Source organism: Tinamus guttatus, unplaced genomic scaffold (assembly GCF_059628265.1).
Source record: "Tinamus guttatus ecotype Peru unplaced genomic scaffold, ASM5962826v1 Tinamus_guttatus_pri_ptg000138l, whole genome shotgun sequence".
NCBI classification, from domain to species: domain Eukaryota; kingdom Metazoa; phylum Chordata; class Aves; order Tinamiformes; family Tinamidae; genus Tinamus; species Tinamus guttatus.
In genome coordinates, this window is record NW_028288672.1 from 3,882,397 (window position 1) to 3,904,469 (window position 22,073).

At 35.4% G+C, this 22,073-nt stretch overlaps 1 protein-coding gene across 2 annotated transcripts in view; it reads left to right on the plus strand.

Annotated features, from left to right (window-relative positions):
- GRM8 (glutamate metabotropic receptor 8) overlaps positions 1 to 22,073 on the plus strand; it is a 318,278-nt gene that overhangs the window by 181,466 nt on the left and 114,739 nt on the right. For both annotated transcript variants that reach the window (XM_088521883.1, XM_088521882.1), the window contains exon 7: positions 18,083 to 18,283. In XM_088521883.1, coding sequence (XP_088378009.1) covers positions 18,083 to 18,283 — 201 coding nt within the window. The remainder of the gene's footprint in view (positions 1 to 18,082; positions 18,284 to 22,073) is intronic.

Consider the following 22,073-nt stretch of genomic DNA (forward strand, 5'->3'; position numbering starts at 1 on the left):
AAAAAAATGTTGTAATGAAAATAATTGAGCAATGGATGTCCTTTCTGTGTCAGTTTTAAATGGCCCATTAATTTTGGCACATCTGTGTAAGAGTTGCTATTATCAATTTTATAAAGTTAATCAAGCATTAATCCTACATCCCTAGCACATTATTTCTAGTCACAATTCATTTTATGACCAATAAGTTGATTTAAAGGATCCAAAATGGTGCTTCTTGGGTTTAATGAGGAAAAAAAAATACTTTAGAGCTGAGTGAAAGATGATAGTTCTGTCAGTATATTTTATTAAAATTAACTCTGAGCAGTTAATGGTTAGAAATTTCTCTAAGAAAATAGAAATATTTCACCTTCTCTTTTTATCTTATTCTTTTTGGACAGAAAATAACATTCCCCAAGATAACATCAAAAGATTCATAGGAATTATGCTGAAGACATTTCAGCAATAATTTAATAATAGCTGCACTACCTGCTGACTGAATGGGTTATTTGCTACAGGACATGTAAATGATGGGCATACTGTTTATTTCACTGAAGACATTAGTAGAGAAGTATTTCCTACAATGACTAGATAAAGTACAGCTAGTAAATCAGCTAAATTCAGTAATTCAATTTTTAAAATTCCTTTCAAAAATGTACTCTCTCCAGTTAAAATAAAGTCTTTGAGAACTGTCAGGATCAAGCGAGGAAATCATATCACCACTCTTTCCAAATGTCCATTTTCTAAAAGCCAATTTGGCTTTTCTGAGTGGTTGTTTAGAAGGTTTTAAACAAATATGAGGATCACAACTTTTCCTCTCTGTGCTCCCTGAATACTAAAAGGATGTCTCCTCAAAAACCTTTTAGGGCTGTGCCTGTCTTCAGCTGCCAAAGAGCAGTACAAGCTGGGCTGCTCCATGAGGTGAATAATCTTGGGAGGTAAATAACTTCATACTTCTATTGGAATGCTCATTAAAGGCCATCCACATCATTATAGAGCAACTGTACTAACTAACTTGGTTGTGATCTTACTAAACCTTATATTAAGGCACAGCAGAGACCATGCTATACTTAGATATGATGACAGCTTATTCCTAGCAAAGACCAGCTTTTGCTCCCTGCAAAACTGGACTAATCAGATTTTCAATCAGCCTAAATACTCTCTGAAATTTGCGAAGACTTTTGCAAGTTTTTCAATAGATTCACTTTTTTTTTTTTCTTTTGAGACTTAAGGTCAGGTGTCATTGAATAGAGTTTTATGTGACAGGTTCACAGATGATGGCTTTTGACTTAGGGCAGTGTTCTGTAGACTGCAGAGTTTTATAAAATCTTTTGGCTCAGCTACTTGTCCTTTATCAGTGATTTCCACAGCAATATCAAGAAACATGTTCTTAGGTTTTAGAAAGGTGAGGAATCCGAAATGAAGCTGAATTCAGGCAATGTCTCTTCTGCTGTGTTATCAAGACTGTTATCAGGAAATGTAGAAAATATCAATTAAAATGTAAAAATAAATTATCATTGAGAATTAAAAAATAAAAGACTGAATGAGGTCCTATTTCCAAGAAGTGGCAACATTGCCATTTAACTGATCAAATCAAAATTTCTCTTAATAGTGCAGTGTTTATATCAAGAACCAAAATGCAAAATTGTTGCACTCAGTTCCATTATCCACCAGCAGTGAAAGAAAAAAGTTAAATTTTACATGAAAACATGCACTTGTTATATAAAGTTGTATATATTTATTTTTGCAATCTTTCTGTTGTACTTAGAATATTCTGCTAAATATTTATTGCATTTGAATTTGATGGAGTTTGCTCAGTCAGCATCCTCCCAAAGGTTAATTACACAACGGCTTGCAAATAACATGAGCACAAGTGATTTTTACAGTGCATGAAGATTCACTCCTCATTTTATATAAATGATGTTTTTGGTGTTGGTGAACTGAAATATACTGTTGAAAGCTCCTTAACTCTTTCATTAAAATTGATATTTGAATATATTTTTGATATATATGCATAAATAAATATTCTACCATATGATTTTTTGTCATTCATATCAACGAACAACGATTTTGTTAATTGATAGTGTTTGAACAAACATTAGATTTGTTGTGCTTAGTTTTTCTCTGGTCAGAATATGTTCCATTACTTAAATTGTTTGTTCACTTAAACTTACCCTGTCCCTAAGAGAGAAATTAATCTTGCAGGCATGAGGAGTGACCAAAGTGACCCTGGAGAGCAGGAAAATTGACACTAACCAGTTGAGACTAGCAGTAATCTCATGCTGCGCAGAAGGTCTAAGAGAGCAGTCTACAAGGTTAATGTGTTAGTACTTCAAAACAGTGTCCTAGGGAAAAAAATGCAGATAATTAACTCACCCAGAGCTACAGGCTATTTTGTGTTTCTAGTGTCATTATGATGACAGAGATAGACTAAACAGACTTTCTCTTTCGAGAATCTGTGCTGTGATGAATTATAAGAACTCGAATCAAAGCAGTGCTTGTCTGTGAATGTAATGCACCAAAACAGCAGCAGAGCAGAGGAATGTTCAGATACCTTTCCCTGATGAAGAGTCTGTGTCTCCTGATATCAGCAGAAGTGGTAGCTTTCCCTGTGTGCTGCTTTACCTGCATCAGCGGGGCAGCAAAGAACAGATTTATCATTTGTGTTATTATCAGTGCTAATAATGACATCCACAGAGCTTTTGCTATTGTGGTTGCACGCCAGAGTGAGTCTGTTGTTTTAAAATGAAAGTAAGAATTGATAGAAAAGAATAAAAATTGTAGCTTGAAAAGGAAGATTACACTTTGCTTTAACAAGAATCTGGAACAAAGGGAAATAGAATAGTAGAATATTTTGATTCTACTAATTGGGCCACTATAATTAGAGACTCTCATCAAATGCTATTTCTTAGATATTTTCCTTTTTTTTTTTCCTGCAGCTGTTAAGTATGGAGTCTTAAAAAAAATGGATCATGTCACTCTTTTTAGTGTTTTTGTATGTGATACTGCTGAAGGAGATTCTGAGTGGTTCTGAAATTAAATTCTAGCTTCAGGTCCATCTACTGAAAATACATTTACTTTTGAATTTGCAATAGAGGAAAACTCTGGCCTGGATAAAAAATTAGGCTAACTTTAGACCCATGAAGGCAGAGGTGATGCAGATGAGAAGACCAAAGCACATATATACTAGTAGGAGCCTGAATGGACTGATAGGACTAAATATTAAGAGGTACAGTGTAATTTTTTGTCATAATTCCAATAGTACTTAAAAGTAATTTTCTTTTACTGGCCCATTGTCCACATTTCGCCATAATTTACTTCTGTGGCTTGTGGAAGAATGCATCAGGCTTTCTGCAGACTGCTTGTTTACAGAATGATTTTGAAGGTCAAATCTTGAAAAGAGATTAGCAAGGTATGTTTATTGACAGCACTGAGGGAGGCTTTTACCAGATTATCTGCAAGTTCTTGTGCGATATTTATTTTGTGTATCTCTTTATAATGTCTTTGTTACTATATCATGGAAACTACACCAGTTCTGGAAGGTGGAGAGCCAAGCTGTTTGCCACCCTTTCCCGTGAGAGCTTCAAGCAAGAGTAGCTTCAGCTAACAACTGGATGAAATCTTCCGTAATTGTAGCAAATGCCATTCCTATCTTGTTCGTCTGGTGAAAAAGTTGAGAGTGATTCTAGTTTTTCAGGGTGTAAAAGCTCTGCCTCTTTCTTACTTTTCTTCATGTGTAAAGAAAGGCCCATCCTAGGTCAGCAAAAGCTATTTTTTGCCTGCAATTGCTTAGCAGAGCTCTTCAAAGCTATTTATTTATTTATTTATTTATTTATTTATTTACAAATGTAACAAGTATTTGAATAACAACTAAGGAAAAAAATAGCAACTTATGAGGAAAGACGAAGTGAGCCGGGCCTGTTTACCCTAGACTGAGAGAGGATCTGATCAACATGTATGAATACCTGAAGGGAGACTATAAAGAGGATGGGGCCAAACTTCTTGATAGTGGCCAGTGACAGGAGAAGGGGTAATGGATGCAAGCTGAAACACAGACCGTTCCATCTCCATGTGAGGAAGAACTTCTTTCCTGTGAGGGTGGCAGAGCCCTGGAACAGGCTGCCCAGAGAGGTTGTGGAGTTCTTCTCTGAAGAACTTCCAAACCCGCCTGGCTGTAACCCTGCGCCATGTGCTCTAGGTGTCCCTGCTTGAGCAGGAGGGTTGGACTGGATAATCCCTAGAGGTCCCTTCCAACCTTAACCATTCTGTGATTCTGTGATTCTGTGATTCTATGAGCTGGCTGCTCTTCTTGATTACATGGGTTAACTGCAAGAAATCTTCAGTACTCCGACAGACCAGGTTAGTCATTTTATAACGGGAATTATGTAAACTATGTGCAGTCTCATGCTCACATACATTTTCCATATTTACTGGCAAACTGGTACTTTGAATATGAACTAACCCTTACTTGCTGATAGTTCTTCTTGCATGTAACTAAATTTCTCGTGAGCATTTAAAAATTCAAGAATTATTTTCAGAAAGCTCTTGTATAAATAATAACTCCCAAATGTAGGCCAGATTATTCCATTCTTCCATATGCAAAACTGCTCTGTAGATGTGCGAAAGATGTGTTATGAGATAATCTGCTTTATAAGATAATTCTCGCCAAGAATACATAGTGAAAGCATTTTGACCACAGACTCAGAAAATCTAATAAAGTGTATATTGCCTCTGAGACAAGAAAAACATAAAAAAGTGCAAAAGATTGTTTTGTATGAATTATTTATCCGGTGCCTGGGTAATTTACCCAGTGTCTATACATCACATCCATTTAAATTTCTATCATTCTTTGTATTGTTACATCAATAAATGTATGATACATTTACAATAAAAAATGTATAAAATTGTTACTGGCAAAATCTCCCACTGATTGTTATGAAATGGCATCACTTAGATTTCAGTGAGATTTCTTCACTCAGTGTCTAGACAAATAATATGCATTTATCAGTGTAGAAACTAAGATTTCAAAAATATTCTGTTAATGTAACAGGCCTGTTCATGAAGTCACTATCCCTCTTTGAACAGTCTTTCTCAAAGTCAAGGAACTGAGATATTAAAATCATAACAGAAGATAACTAGATATCTTTATCATGTAAACAAGCTGTGATATATATTATTTAATTTTATGAAGAACATTATTTGTTTTATGGTTTGCTATTTTGCTATTTCTAATGCACAAAATAGGGAAGGAAGAAAGCTTTTCTTTGTCATTCTCCATGGAGTTTTTTAATTTTTATTTTTTATACATATATATATGTATATATTGGCTTCTTCAGGACATTAGCCTGCACATCTGGATGATGCTAGTGATGAAGAGAGCCGTGGGCTAAAAACTACAGATTTCCAATTATTTGTGAGGGCAGTGAAGATAAAAAGCCTGAAGAGACCACAGATTGATAGCGTGGAGCAGGCTGATAGTTTATAGCTTTTTCTTTATGTGTTGCCTTATTTGCTGGGCTGTAATTATAAACTGATTACAGCCAGGAAAAAAAAAAAAAAGTCTCTGTTGTTCTCCATCCTGAATAGTAATTACTGTGATATTGTGTTCCTCTCCCATCTCTTTCTGTTGCTCTTTCTGAACATTACCGGACCTATTTTAGACTTTAGTATAGTTATTGTGAAGCAGAAATCAGAAAATAAATAAAACAGGGTTGACATGTTTGTGATGATGGTCATCTTTGAATTATATATCAGCTACTAAGTAATGTAGTGTAACGAAGTGTACATTCCCTTTAGATTGGAGAATGTTAAAAGAAGAGACTGGCTGTGATTTCTCCAAGCTACATGATCCACATTTTTTGCTAAGTTTGTATTTCTATCCATACAGGTGCTCTCTCTGACTGGTTTGATTAAAACAGAGAATGTCTTTTCTGAATAATTTTGAGAGAAATTAGTCTACTGTAAAGATGTTAATGCAATTTGTTTTAAAAAATAAAATTTCTATCCTGACCCCTTTGGTATTCCTGTATTGCAATAGATTTTGGAGCAAAATTAGGGGGGGCTGTAAATCACCCATCTTAATTGATTGCCATTGAAACTGAACTGATTTAGGCCAGCTGTGTTGTGAACTGCAAAATGCTCAGTCATGAAATGCTCACTTGCAAATCATTAGACCATCTTAAAAATCATCTACCAAAGCATATTTTAGGCTTTTCCTTCTGTTTTTAAAACTTTTGTGCACACAGCGGTCACACAAGTGTTCCAGGTCTCTAAGCATCTTGATGGACTTCCACTGAATTTGCTCCAGTCTATTGATGTCTTTCTTGCATTGGGGGCTCAAGGCATATTGACATATCATATGTGGTGAAGAAGTTAGCTGATTTTGAGGCTTTTTTCGTCAGTCTGTAAGCTAAAGGTTATGATACAAACCATAACTTGATTTGGCTCAGAAAGGAATAACTGCGAGAGTTATTAGCACAGCTCCTCACAAACCTACTTGGTCTGCCCAAGCTGCTTGATCCTGCGTAGCTGCCTGTCTTTGCTTCTGCACTGTGCACCTATCTCTTCCCATCTCCTCTACTCATCTCCTGGATCTATTTCCTGAAGCTGTATTAGCTGTTGTGCCTGAGAACACAGTGTCTACCTTTCACAGCAGGTCTGGAGACCAAAGTCAGCAAGCTCCTGATGTGACAGACAGAAATAAAGAAATTTGTGGAAAAGTTATGGCAGCTGGCCGGTAGAAGAAGATAAACTCAGCAATATCTGATTCCTGGAGACAAATAGAAGGAGTATTCCTGGTGTGGAAGTTCAGGGAGTAAAACCAAAGTGTTGATGGCAAGAATAGGAGAAAGGAAACATAAGCTTGGAAAATGATGTCAAACTGCACTTGGTAAATTAGAACGTGAACTACACAGGATTATCGTGTTCTACAGAGGAGTTCTGATTTTTCCAAAAGATAACCTATAATAGCAAAAGATGTTGCAAGTGGTTTTCAGGGAGAATTCCAATTTTGTTCAAGAAATCAGGTAAAAAATACTTTTGGCTTCCAGTTATGGAAATGGGCTTATGATATTATAATGGCTATCATAGGTGGTCTTTTAAATGTAAGAAAGCCATTTTTTTTACATTTGATTTTTGAAATATCAGAATAACCAAGTAGACACTCACTATCTCAAGATTACAGCAGTATATAAACGCTATTACAGATTTACTTTTCTTGGGTTGATATTACCAGTAGAAATCATTGATGAAAATAAAACTTCATACTCAGAATACTGTTATAAGGGTAGACAGTGAACTGAAGATCTGAAACCTCAGTATGCTCATAATAATTCACACTAGAAGGACTGCTGATATTAGTATGTAAAATATGACAGTGTGAGTATATCCCATCAGGAGAAAATTGATTCTTTAACAATATTTTGCATATTTATTACCTTATTGTTATGAGTGTACTAGCACCTGGAGGTGATAGCTGAATCCTGAGAAGTGTTTTATTCACTAAATATTTCAAGGAAAAGGGGAATATAATATGGCCTTATTTTGAAATTCAAAGGTGTTTATGCAGTTAACAATGTTTTGATTACTTTTTAATGTTATATACCTAAATCACACCGTAGGAACATTTATATTTTTCTGGGCATTGTTTGCTGCTTAATCACGAGCGTCATGTTCAACACTATCTAATTTAGCATGTCTCCAGTAAGACATTCTCAATTTTGCTGCAAATGCTCTGAGTGCATGTCTTCTACTTCCCCCTGCCTCCCAGATATCATCTCCAAATGTGTTTCTTGTGCTCTTTGTGGGTAATTGGCCTGATTCATACACACATATAGAGGAACAAGAGGAGCAAATTGATTCTTTGTATCTCAAGGGGACAGCTCTGTCAAGAAGGGAATCTTTTTTTTCAGAAGTGTGATTGTCAGGGGTTTCCCATGGGAAGGACAGGGTATTTACCACTGTAGGAACTATGCTAGTGGAGCCTGTGCAGAAAACCTGCTAAAGGAGTAAAACCCCTAATGTCCCTAATTTAGTGATGAAGCCAATCAATCAATCAGCTCTAATTGCTTTGTGATTAAAGAACTAGCTATCTTGTGGGTTGTGGGAAGAATAGTGTTTGTGGGCAAACTCTCTTCATGCTCTACATTGAGATCCCCTTCCAGAAGCCAATTGTCCGTGTCCTGTTCATGGCATCAAACCGTCCATTAACTAGATGCTTAATTCTAATTTATGGTGCTTTTATTTTTATCGGGAGTTGAAGAAACAGCTTTAATTAAAACAGGAGGAAAATTACAGATTTTCATTTTTCAGATTTTTTTCCTTTTGAAAATATTTTGGTGGTTGTCTACAAGCTTGTTCAGTGATATTTCACCATTTCTAGAAAAACACACAGATGCATATTTACAGTAATCCATGATAAAATTATAGTCCATAGCTCTTCAGAGCTTTTGACCCCAACCTTTCCATTCCGAACATCAAAAATTGACTTTCTTCTCATATAAAACTGAAATATTGAAAGAAAAAAAATTTAGCTTTCTATGACATTGAAAATTTTTCCCTACTGGTTAGAGTAGTGAAATAGACCTTTTCTCCACATCATGTCCTCGTTTTTGAGATGTGATGAGATCATTAAAATGGGAAAAGGGAAAGAAAGTGGATGGGGGTAAGCGGAAAAGTTAAAGCAACATTTGCTTAAGCTTTATTTCCATCAATATTGTAAAAAGTTACTGTCAGATCTTCCTGAAAGTTTCTTCCTGAAAAAAGCAGTTTATTTCCACATCTAAACTCTGTCATGACTACTCCTGTCTTGTCCAGTCCCACAGATTTTTTATTGAAAAGTTGCTACTGAGAATAAGGACACAGTAGTAACTCAAAATGGAATTCTATTGTTATTTATATTTGCATTTGTTATATTTTTATTGGTTTTCATTGTGAATTGTCTTGAACTGTTTTTTTCATAATTGTCTCCCTAATAGTAACATATAGCCTTGAGAACAAATGCAAATGTGATCTATTTTCTCATTACTCAAGACAGTCCTTGCAACCACTCCAGCATAATAAAACTATAACTCTATCAAAATTGAAACATAATTGTTTGTTCTGTTGGATATGAATCTCTATCCCTGTAGCAGAAAATTAAACAGTAGACAGTGTGTGGCAGTGTTTTGTACAAGCAGTAGGCTTCATCAGCAGACAGCAAAAGGCTTCAAACAGACTTACAACAAAGTGTGGGTGAAGTATTAGCACTGCGAGGACCTAATAAATGAAGGAATGTAAGACTAACTAAGCAAGAAGGGTGAGATGAGTGGGCTGGTATTTGTGGGAATCTCAGGTCTTGTGTTAAGAGACACTGACACTGTAGGGACTGGACAGAGAGGCTTAAACAATAGAGAAAAAACTGTTTTCAAATGGGACTGTGGGACACAACAGTGGCTTTACCCAATTCTTGAAAAAAGGAATAAGTAATTCATTGAACTGCTGTTAAAATTCAAAATCAACAAATCCATATTTTGGTTGGGATTCATTTTGCCTAATGTTGGTTCTCTAAGAGATCAGTATTTAGTCCAAGCTAGTCACAGTAAAGAGTATGTTCTGGATGGAACTTTATTCCCACTTCCATTAAACACTTCTTTTCAGACAGGATTAGTTATTAAATATTTGTTAGTTATTGAACATTTATTGCATCCTCTGATGGGATGTTACTACACCATAGATTGAAGTCTTCAAGCACTGTCCTTTGGGCAGCAGTCATTACCATCATCAGTTCTGATGCTGCAATATTCTTCGTGATGCGTCTCTGTAATTTAACTCTTGTGACTCTGAAGAGACTCATATCAAGTAGTAGCCATAAATACTTAAAAGGTCAATTTGCTTGGATGTTGCTATATTTATATTTCCAGGAAATGCTTTCTAGTTACAGGATAGCTTTTCTTAAGCAAGGTCTTAATCAAAAGTTTGTAACTAGAGATGATACTTCTGAGGACAAAAAATTCTGTCTGAAGCTTAAACTTAAAAGTTCTTCTGCTGATGCCGACTCCACGAGACGGAATGAATGACACTTCAATGTGAAGCAGGTTCAATTCGCTTTACTATTGTCTACTATGTAGCTTTATACAATTCTATCACCCGTAAGCGCACACACGCGCTAAGCAACAGCATTCCCATTGGTTAGGCTATAATGTCCATGCATTGTTAGCTTTCAGCTGACTGGCATTCTTTCCCGATGCTCTGTTGCTGGGCCTCCCGGATGCTTATCTGGTTATGGCTGGCCTAATTCATTAAAAAGTTGCTAACAGGCGTTATCTTCTCCGGGTGGCCTTGGTTCCCATCGCTTCAGTTCCTCGGTTCTCACCGCCTCAGCTCCTCGGTTCCCATCGCTTCAGCTCCTTGGTTCTCATCGCCTCAGCTCCTTGTATTCTTGCAAAAGCACTAAGGCCCCAACATTCCTCCAGTGAATGAACAGAGGAAGGCAGTTTTATATATACTGTTGCTATGCACTGAAGGTCCTCTGAGATTAAATGCTTACAGACAATGAATAAATTCACCTTTTTGTACTTAATTCCTTCAAGCTGAAAGCTATTGCTGTGGACTTGGTAGTTATGTATTGAACTCCATGTTAGAAATGCTCACAGCCTGTGCGGTTTCTAGACAGCTACAGTTATTTCCACCTATGTGTGCCTAGGCTATTACAGTAAAAATTATTCTTGGATTTAGATATTCCTGTGTGCAATCTGTGCCAGAAATTGCAGGTTCTGTCCATATATCCACCTCAAGATCTGAAAAGATGCCTTTTTTTTTTAATTGAATAAATTCAGCTAAATATTTAGCTGAACATTTCTGTAAATGTTAACACTCAACCTTACACTGTTCTGACAGTTAAAGAAATTTGGGATTTCTCCAAAAATGTGTATGCTTCCTTAGCAGCCAGACTGTATATATGATAAAAGAGTGCATTGGGCTACCAAGAGCAAGAGTGCACTAGGCTACTGAGCAGCAACAGAACTGTGTGTCTTTGGCTCTCAGTTATCACATGAACAGGATGCACAGCTCTGGTGAATTTCCATAGAATTTTAATGTAGTAGGATGGAGCTAACAAATGCCTGCATGTTATTCCATTCTTTTTTTTTGCTGCTATTATTTGTGGAAACATTTATGCATACAGAAATTCTAGGAAGAATAAAAATGTTGAATGCACTGTAATCAGTGTGTATCTCTGATTTTGAGAGTTAGTGTTTGAAAAATATTTACAAAATCTCTTTGACCAATTAGTCCTTAGATGTCTGTGTCTTGTTGATTTCCTTTAGTTCAGAAAGGTCAAAGAAGACTTTTGGCATGTCTTAATTATAACAAAGAGCCATCTTTTGCGATATAATTCATTGTGTTTTTTTTTTTTTTTTTTCTATACCACTGTGGTCATAAAACAGTCAAATAAAAACATTTCTCTTTCACAAATTAAACTTGTACTTTTGGAGAATAAGATTCCCTGTTTAAAAAAAATGGTAATTTTGTAGAATTTAGGAATGATAATTAAATCATGTTTTTACCTTTTGTAACTAAATTTTGATGGTAACTGTTGAGTCGTGGATAAAACGAAGAGCAGCAATCTTAAGTCTATAATCTTGAAACTTGTTTTTATAAATTGTACTTTTAAATTATGTTTTCTCTTTAGTATTCACATAAATAATTCAGAACATATATGAACTACAGGGTTAATAAAATTGAATACCACAGCAACACAGATTCAAATCTATTGCATTGCTTTGATACATACAAAACCTTAGTAAATGCTGTATTGTACAAAATTTTCAAGAATGTAAGATTTGAGCAAAACTGAGATATGAATTTCTGACTCAGGAGTATTTCTGGAAAAAAAAAAGGATAAAGCAAGACAGGACTTGCGTGCTAGTTAAATGAATATGTAAATATTTAGCAAATCTGCAAAATGCATGGAATGAATGGTAAATAAAGCTTTGCTATATCTGAAAGCACTTTACTCTCTGGCATAAAACCTTCATAAAAGCAAAGGAGTCCTACTATGATATCAGATTTATGAATTGCTGCAAATCTTTTCTCAGCACTCCAATCCTCTTACTTTCATTTAAACTTTTGCAATGTCTTCTTTTTTCCTGTATGTATTTCTAGAATGGCAATACGCTCTCAGATTGTCAGGCATATTACTGGAAAAAAAAGTGAACAGTTATAGATGAATGGATCTCTCTTAAAGCATCTTTTCTGGAGGGAGGCAAAAATCTTCTGACAGCACCATTAGTAATGCTCTACCTGCTGTTTTACAGCTGAGATGTGTTGATAACAAGGACATACCACTTTTTAGAATGTTATACATAACTGCAGTTTTTTTCCATAATATCCCTATAATAATAATATTTCCCCACACAGGCAGCTCCTCTGATGCTGACTATTAAGGCCTGAAAGAAATATTACTTATCCCACTGTAATTCTGAGACACATCTTTTACATATGTGGTGAAGTATTAAGCGTGGTTTGCAGAAACCATACACAGCAATGATTCCTTGTTTTTTGAACGCTGTCATTACTGCCAAGCCCAGCATATACATCGCAGCAAATCTTGGATTTGCAGGACACTATTTGACACAATATTGCCTGTTAGATATAGTGGAGTTAGTTAGTCCTTAAACACTTGAGAGTGCTGAGCATGTGTTCTCCAGCCTTTTATAAGCTATTTCAAGGAGCTACAGTTAAGCAATTTGAAGGCCTTAACTAGAGAAAAAGAAAAAGGGGGATGGGTTTCTCATTCTGATTACAAAATTCAAGCTGTTGTAAGGGCCTCTTAGAAAGCCCAGAGATGAGGAAAAAAAGAACCTTATATTAATGCAACTTTAGTTTGTTTTTCTAATGGAAAACACACTAGTAAATGTCACATATACTATTTCTAACAAAAAACCAGTGTGACTAGAATTATAGTTCAACTCAACTTCAATGTATACTATTGTGTATTCATTAAAAGGTTTTGCTGAAACTAATTTCCAATTTACTATGAAGGTCAGGAAAAATGTTATGGTACTTCCAATGAGAAATATGTTTTGGCAAGAAAAGCATTTTGAAAGTGCTATACTTTGGCATTTGAAAAACACACAAATGAAAAAAAATAGTTTATCATTTAAGGTGACATTGAAATAAAAATCCTGGAAATGCTGTCACTCACTTGAAGTGTTCTATGTTCTTTTTTCCTGTTTTCTGTTTGCAAAGTGTCTTAAAAACATGAGGTTTCATCCCAGTTGTGTCTAAGAAGCATTTTAAAATCTGTACCATCTTCTAGTGTTTGAAAAACTCTTTCTAACTCAGACCCTAACTAATTGGTCTTACTGTATGTATTTTGTGAGCTGGCATAAACAGGCACAACTGCCCAAAAGTTACACCAGGTGTGAGCTCATTAAACTGCAGAACCACATCTGCTGTGTTTTGGAGGAGAATACACAGTCAAATGGCTTCATTTCACTATCATTGCTTCCACATTCTCAATTTTCTTTTTGAAATGGCTAGGAAAATTGATATAATCCTTAACTTCCTCTCTGAGTTGCTTCCTAAACTGGTATCATACTATTATAGAGAAGCTGTAGCTTTTGTGAGGCTCTTTGTGAACTCATCGTTTGCAAAACAAGGTTCGTTTTTACAGAGTGGCTATTTGAAAAGAGCACTTGACTCCCCCACCATGAAAATATATCAACCCTTTAAGTTTGAGTAACTGAGTATGGTGATCTCTATAATATTATTTGTTCAGAGAGAATAAACTCTTAGGAGCCTCTCTATAAGGTGTCAGGAAGACAGCTGAATAATCAGGGAAGGCTTCAATTGGAGCAGCATGTGCTCCTGGTGCTCCTGCTGAGCCTGCTAAAATGACTTAGAATTTCTAAAAATTAGAGATGACAACTTTCTGAGGAAGAAAATATTGCTGCAAAGATGGGATGCACTAGCAAATTCTATCAAATAGAGGTGATCATCCCTGATCTAAAGATTAATGGTAACCTATTTACAAATGATTATGATTTAATTATCATTGCATGAACAAAAATAAATATTTCAAAACAGTAATGTTTATCTTTGGTTTTGTTTGCTTCCAAGTGACGTTAGACTAAAACCTTTTGTGAGTGTCATTTTGTGAGCCAAGTAACTGTGATAATTTAGATGTGAGGAAAATTATATGAATAGCGGCTGGGAACAGAAAAAAAAAATATCCTAGATATCTAAAACCCCCAAATGGCCAATACTGAAGTTTGAAAAAAATCTCCAATGAGTTATACAGTTGCACTATCTAGTCTAAAGCAATAATCATATATAAAGAAATATAACAAATATAGGTAAATAGAAGCTAATATAGAATACACATTGTTCATCAATAACAATTATTTTACCTATTATTGTTTTCATAAATCCTTTTTTTTGTCATTTGTCAGCCCCCGTGCACACATTACTTGTCCTCTCACTGTTAACCCTGGAGAATTTTCTTCCCTGAAGTAGGGCACAGGCCATAAAAGAGCTGATTTGTGAGCAGATGTGAGAGGAGACAGGGGAAAAAGAAGAGTGGCTGAGATTGAGAAAAGGTGGGAGGAATACAGGTGTTATGTAAAGCATCTTTCTTCAAAAGTGACAAATGTAACTTTAGGAGGCTCCTGACCCTATTGCAGGATTTCTCTCTCTGCTAAGTCAGCTATTCATGTTGCTGTGCCCTAACTGAAGGGGAAGACATAAAAGGCTTCATTTTTTAAGCTATTTTTTCAAATGGAATAGTGGTTTTTGCCCATGAGGCAAAAAGTATGATATATAAATCAAAAAATAGCAAATATAGAAATAAATGCCAGAAAATCATATAAAGGGAAATCTACAGCCAGCAGTGTTTTTTCCATGAGTTTCTCAAGCAAAATGAATTATTAGTCCATTGCTAGATATATCAATAATAACACTGAAAAATTAGTATTATGTTAATAATATGGTAATGAAATAAATTTGAATGAAATAATGAGATGATGATGGGGAAAGTATTTTCAATTTAAGTAACTGAAAATGGTGACACTTTGCAACATTTAAAGATGAGAGTTTTTAAACTGAAAATCTGTATAATGTATACCTGAGTGTTTTCAGAGAGCTGGATAGAAGTTTTCTGAGTTGTTAATTTGATTTTTGGTAAGCTCTGAAGTATCAGGATACATAAACTGATGGAAGATTTAAACTATATTATGTTCCAGTTGGTCAGAGGCAAAACAGTGAATGACTGATAATAAAGAAGAAGATTAATAAAATATAATTTTTTCAAAATAAGAAACTACAATGAAATAAATCAATATGACTCAAATAAAATGAACAGAAAAATGAAATGATTGTTTGGTTTCAGAGTGTATTCATCTGCTCTAGTCTAGAAAATAGCTCCATTACGCCAAACTGGAACCACACTTTTGTCTCCCAAAGCACAAAATGTCCAGAGCAGAAACCCCGTATCCTCAGAATACTGTTCCAGTCTGGAGTTCTAACCATCTGTTGCAGACAAAGTGCTTGACTCTAACCTGTGGTCTTCAAGGAGCATGAATTAAGATTCCAGATTTCATATTAAGTAGAAACTTTTAATTAAAATGCAGTTTATTTTTGTGAAGATTTATTTGGAGTAGATTCCCTGAAATCTCTTAATTCCCAGTTCTTTGTCAGAGAATTGACGAAGTCACCTGCTCTTCTTCAGCTACAGGCTTGTACCCCACACACCTTCCTTATCGTTCTAATCTACATCTCACGCTATCACTTATGTCACTCTGTCTTAGGTGATCGCCACCATCCTGAGCAGCAGGTGTAATTATTCTTGCAGTACAGGGGTTACAATAGCAAAGAGGGAAAAGAAATGGATAGAAGGGATGAAGGCAAATTCCTGCAATGGTCCAGATGATTACTCTTGTTCTAGGAAGATCATCATCAGCAACTATCTCACAGGGACAAACTCCTGCAGCATAGTAGGAGCTCCGTCCCTGGTCTTACCCCTTATTCTACTAAGCTCCTGCACATAGCGCAAGGTATTTTCATAGGGTTTGCAATTTTCAGTGTTTCTTAATTTAGTATTTGTTATAGAAAGGGATTCCTCCTGTCTTCTCACCATCCCTTACCTTTAGACATACACATACATCTGTCTGGTGTGTGAGAGGAATTATATTTGGCTTGGCAATAAAAGAGGCATGTCTCCTTCAAATTTCTCTTGTCCTGACCATCCCAGTCAGAGGATGAGGAATCTCTGGGAGTACCTGCAGGTCATTAGATCCTGTGTGCCTATAGCAGCTCTGTAAATCCTGTTGTGTCCTTTTTTGGCAGTCATTAACGAGGCAGGAACAGTTAAGGTAGGGTTCCTAAGCTGTACCTGGGATTTACTGTTGGAAGCTAGTTCTCAAATGAAATAATTTAATAAAGTTGCAATCTAATTCATCTGCATCCTATTTATAATCCTTTATGTCTGCATTTTAACTAAGTGTGCTAGCTTCAGCATGTGCAAGGAGTTTTTCTGTTTAGCATGTGCCTCATGCTATTTACTACGATTTTGCCAATCATAGATAACAGGTCTTGAAAAGCATCGATCAAATCACTTGGAATCAGTCACAAAAATGAGTTATGTGATTTCCTCCTGAATGACCAGTATCTTTTTCAATAGTGGTGATGTTTATTACTAATCCCTGAGGAAAAATAAAAGTAAGTCATGATTTTTTGAGCAATATCTTTCCCACTGCTCAGAGAGGTTTAAAGCACAAAATACTACTGCTTATCAGATTACAAATTTGTTCAATTCTTAGAAGTTATATGTTAGTTTTATAATATGAGACAGTGGCAAAATGCAGAAGGCAAAGAGAAGAAAGACTTGTGAGTAGAGCTACTATTTGTTTTGGCATTTTTTCACTTCACTTTTGCTTGCATATTTTGCCTAAAGAAAGATGAGACCTAAACAATGGAATTTTTAAAACTTAAACAAAACAAAATAGATATATTAATCTGAGATAATCCTGTACTTAGCAATAAGAGTAAAACATAAAATGACAGAGTATTAAGGCATAGAATATTAAAGAAATGAGGCATACATTTTTGTTCCATTTATAAATAGTCTGAAACAACTTGTATGGAATATTTTCAAACAGGAAGATTTTGTATTCTAGGTGTTAAATCCTATGTTCATTGAGCCAGCTGACTCAGTATGACTGAGCTTGACCATAGACTGCAGTGGGGCAGACCTCACATCTATATTTTCAGAGCTTTCATTCTCCTTGTAAATTAAAATTCTGACTCTTTGAAATCAATGGCAGAATTCCTATAAAGTGTAAGAGACAAGGGATGTTATATTGGTAGTCTATTAAAAATATATTTTTCTTTCCTATTATCTTTTAACTTTCCCAGTTAGCACTATCACCTCTGAAAGTAAAAGTTGTCTCCAAAGGTTGAGGTTGGCAATCTCACCAGAATAAAAATTTCATAATGTTTTGTTTTCCTCTGTATTCCTTCGTCAGGGAAACTGTCCCTGTGGGGAGAAGGAGACATTACATGTTTCTCCATATAAATTATAATTCATCAATATATACAGGAAAAAGCTCTCAGAATAAGCACTGTTCTATATGGAAACAGACAGTGACATCACTTGACAAATGTTCAGCTTCTTTCCCTGACATGTTTAAATAATCCTTATCAAACAATAGATGTAGATAAAAATTGAGGTAGCCTCAATGTTAATCTAAATCAGAATGGCAGGGTCATTTAAAAATGTCATATAAAAATAATAATCAGCTGTTCAGTGAATATCAGTGAACTGGAAAAAAAAATTAGAAATACATATGTATGCATACTACTTTTTATTTTAATTAAATCTTGTATTCTCCTTTCCAACCCAGAACTCAACGTACTGTTTATATAGCTGGCACAGTGTACAATGATTAGAGGTAAAACCGGATGGCCTTATTTTTACTTGTTTGTTTAGTTGACAGGTAACTGAGTCCTAATTTTACTCACCAATCTGACTGTAATCATTTATATTCTGCTATTAATTTTCACACAGACACATATACACATGCACACAGATAGAAGATGACTGACTGTTTTTCTTCTTCTTCTTCCTTAGGCTTAGAAAGAATTGCAAGAGATTCAGCCTATGAGCAAGAAGGAAAAGTTCAATTTGTAATTGATGCTGTTTATTCCATGGCCTATGCACTACACAACATGCATAAAGATCTCTGTCCTGGATATATTGGTCTGTGCCCAAGGATGAGTACAATTGATGGTAAAGAGCTACTTAGTTATATTCGAGCAGTAAACTTTAATGGTAAGTTACATGTAGTCTTTTTTTCCCCCTTTTCTTCTTCTTTAAATGTTTCAGAAGTGTCAAGATGTTTTTTCTTCTATATATAGGACATTTTCAGGCACAGTGGAAAACACAGGATTAGAAGCAGTTCTCTTTTAATCAGAAGTGTGAGTTTTTCCACCTGCTTTGAAACCCCCAAGTGTATTTTTCATCTTAACATTAAGCTGCTCCCAAAAGAGGCAGATGTAAAAAATAAGAATCTGTCAATCAAAACATTACAGTGAAAAAATTGCTATTGTAGAAACAAGTTGAGGACTCATGCAGTCCTATTGACAGATTAGAGTCTTTTGACAGAGGTTGCTCATGTGTTCTTTGGAGAATGAATTGAAAAAACAGCCTTGTGAAAATTGCCTTCTTCTGAAATTACTGTTAACAATTTCCTCACAAAAGTGAATAGTGTGGAGTTTGCTTTCAGCTCTCATATTTAAATCTCAATTAAAACACTCACTTGCAGTTCCAGGTTCTTTTCCATTTCATTAATATTTGATTCAGTGATTTAGTCAGCTTTAACACAAGTGCAATATATATTTTTTTAAATTACACTGCACAATATTATGTGCAGCTGGGATCTGCCTGCTGGGGAAGTGTAGTTACTATTGTTAACAGTAGAGACCAATAAAAGAACAGACTTAATTTATGAACATTAAATTGAAAAGGCTAGAACATGCTTGATGGTGAAATAAAGTTGCTGAAAATTTTGCAATATTTCAGGAAAGTCATAATCATTGTAGATCACATTTGCCATTATTTTACAAAGAAATGAGTGTTCTATGCTATATTTTTTTGTTCTCTACTTGGCAGTAATTCATGTGCCAGACATGCCTCCTAACTATACGGAGAGAAGGACTGTCTATCACAATTCACTCCAGTGACCTCAGCTGCCAGCCTTTTTGAAAAAAAAGCACAAGGTCATTTTGAATTTAGCTTCCAAGTGGAAGCTTTTTTTGCTTTAGGTAATGTACCAGGCCATTTGGTTGATATAAATGTTGGCTGTAGTTTGCAGTTTTTTTTCTCTTCTAAACCTTTTTTCTTCCTATGAAATTTTCATGAAAAGGGAATCCCTGTCTCCAGGAATATAAAGACAGAGCGAGTTTAAATTATTCTTTAGTCATTTTAAAGAAAACCTGGAGCAAAATATGTATCTGGCAAACGAGAAATGTAGTTATCATGACAAAGGTAGGCAGCATATTGGAAGGTTTCCAGTGATAATTATCTAAATTTCCAGTAGATATTCTTATCAGTCTGTGTTGTTAAAACATAAAGAAAGTAATCTATTTTAATTTGGTTGACATCAAAGTTCAGCATAAAAAGACAAGCTGTAAATTTTATGTGAAACCCCTCTCTCCCTACAGATTGCTGTATTTCATCAATACCTGTCGCAAATTCTCTGGTTGACTATAACTATTGCAACAAATGAGGGCAGATGAAAGAAGGAGAAAGCAATCTGAGCACTAATGAAAATGTATCTATTTTTAAACTAGTGATTTATTAAAAAAGAGTTAAAAAAAACACATTTCTGTGAAGTCAACTTTCTGTCTTCAGGGGTACATTAAGCCTTCGCTGTAATGGTCTAGTCAACATTATATACTAGTGTACTGAACCTTTCTTTGTGTCACATACTTGAGTTTCTTCTTTTGGGGAATTGTGCAGTGGGAGACATCACCTGAGGGCAATAATTAACGATGTACTTTTCTCACTGATCTCAAATTTCTGTTCCTCAGGACAGCGCTGTAGTTGTGTCTATCTTGGTTTCCAGAGGTGGGAGAGAGACCTCACGTGCTGCGAGCTGACAGTGACACTATGTGTTATCTTTCACACAAGCCATGAGATCCATCTTTAATAGTATAATTAAAGTGATCTGATTGATACATGAAAGAAAACCCCTGCTGTACAACCATTCAGGGTAGGATTTTTCTATGTCACAGAATGACATAATAGTTGAGATTAGATGGCACCTCTTAACAGTCTCCTGTAACCCCCTGCTCAGAGCAAGGCAAACTTTAGCAGGTTTCTCAGGACTAGGTACAGCTGGGTTTTGAATATCTCCAAGGATGGAAATTCATCCAACAGTCTGTCTGAGCAACCTCTTCCAATGTATGACCATTTTTACGCTAAAAAAAGAAGTTCTCTACTGTGTTTAAATGGATTTTTCTGCATTTCAATTTGTGTCCATTGCATCATGTCCTTTCCTTGGGCATCAGTGAAGAAAAGTCTGTCTCCATCTTCTTTACTTCTTTACTACCTCAGATATTTATGCACAGTGATAAGATCCCCCTGAGCCTTTTCCAGGCTGAAAAGTCCCAGTTCCTGTGTCAGACGCTTGACGTCCTTAATCATCTTTCCGACTCTTTGCTGGACTCACTCCAGTTTGTCTGTGTCCCTTTGCCAGACTGCTATTTAGGAGGACATTACTAGTGGCAAATGCAGTCTTGCCTTTCTTGTTCCAATACAGAGTTTGAAAGAAGGAAAAAAAGAATGAGACGTGTTGTATTTTTATGATTTAAATGATTTAAATCCATATAAGGTGGCATCTCTACTTGAGTTTTACTTACCTTTATAAAGTTGGCCAATATTCTTGATATAATAAAAAGATATATCAAAAGATGTGGAAAAAAATATTCCAAACTTTAGAAGTTATCAGGGCTGCTATGGCACTCTTCCTGCATCCAGAGACACACAGATGTTTTTCTTGATGTGACAGCTGGCAGAATTAAACCCCTGTTCCACAAGATGATAATAATTTCTTAGTCCTAATAAGTAACCGATATTTTATCAGATCCTTAAAGATATTCAGCCCACTTCTCACATTTCCTAATTCTACATATCTCTCTTAACCAACACAGTATTGGGTCAGTGCAACTACCATTATATGCCTCCACATTTGACTCAGGAGGTTTCACATCACAAAGTATGACCTGTGTTATGAAGGATACCTTTTCATTATATGGAGAGGATTTGTATGGAGAACAAAACACACATATTTCTGTTCATTGGAATATTTCTTTTTTACTGTGATTACAAGTAATCACTTTTGAATGTGCTTTTGTTTACTCTGTTTTCATTTGAAGAAGATTTGCTACCCTGGAGGATTCATCTCCCTAATATTTTGTGACACCCTCATGACTGAAGAGTGATCATAACCATCAACACGCTCTGTACTGATGTAATTGCTAAGACATTTGTTTCTGCTTAGATATATTTCTACCAGTTCTAAATTAAATGCAGAATATCTTGTGGTTCAGCATGATTTTGAAGGGGATAGCACTAGAAGTGCATACATATGTAATAAGAATGGATTTGTTTGTACATGAGATTTGCATTACCGCCTAGTATGATTTTCTGTTTTATTATTGCTTATGTTTTTCTTAGAATGGTTAGTGATTGTGTATAGAAAACAATTTATTTTCATTTACAATAAGCAGTTTAATCAATATTTTCAATTCCACAGGAGAAGGAACCTCTTGACATGTAGACTTCTGTGTGTGTTCTGGCAGAGGTACATAACAGTCCCATGTTCTGAACATGAAAATTAAGAGTTTGTAAACAACAGGAAAGTATAGGGATTGACATTTCCATGACAATGTCTGGAGATGCAGCATATTGAGTCTCCTGTGTTCTTCATGGGCACTGCTGGTAAACCATAACCTGCCTTTTCTGACTATTTGATGGAAGCATATTTAGAGCTTTCAGAAGCTTCCTGTTTATATTTCTCTAATATCACTCTGTTTTTCCTTGTAAAAAAGTAAATAAT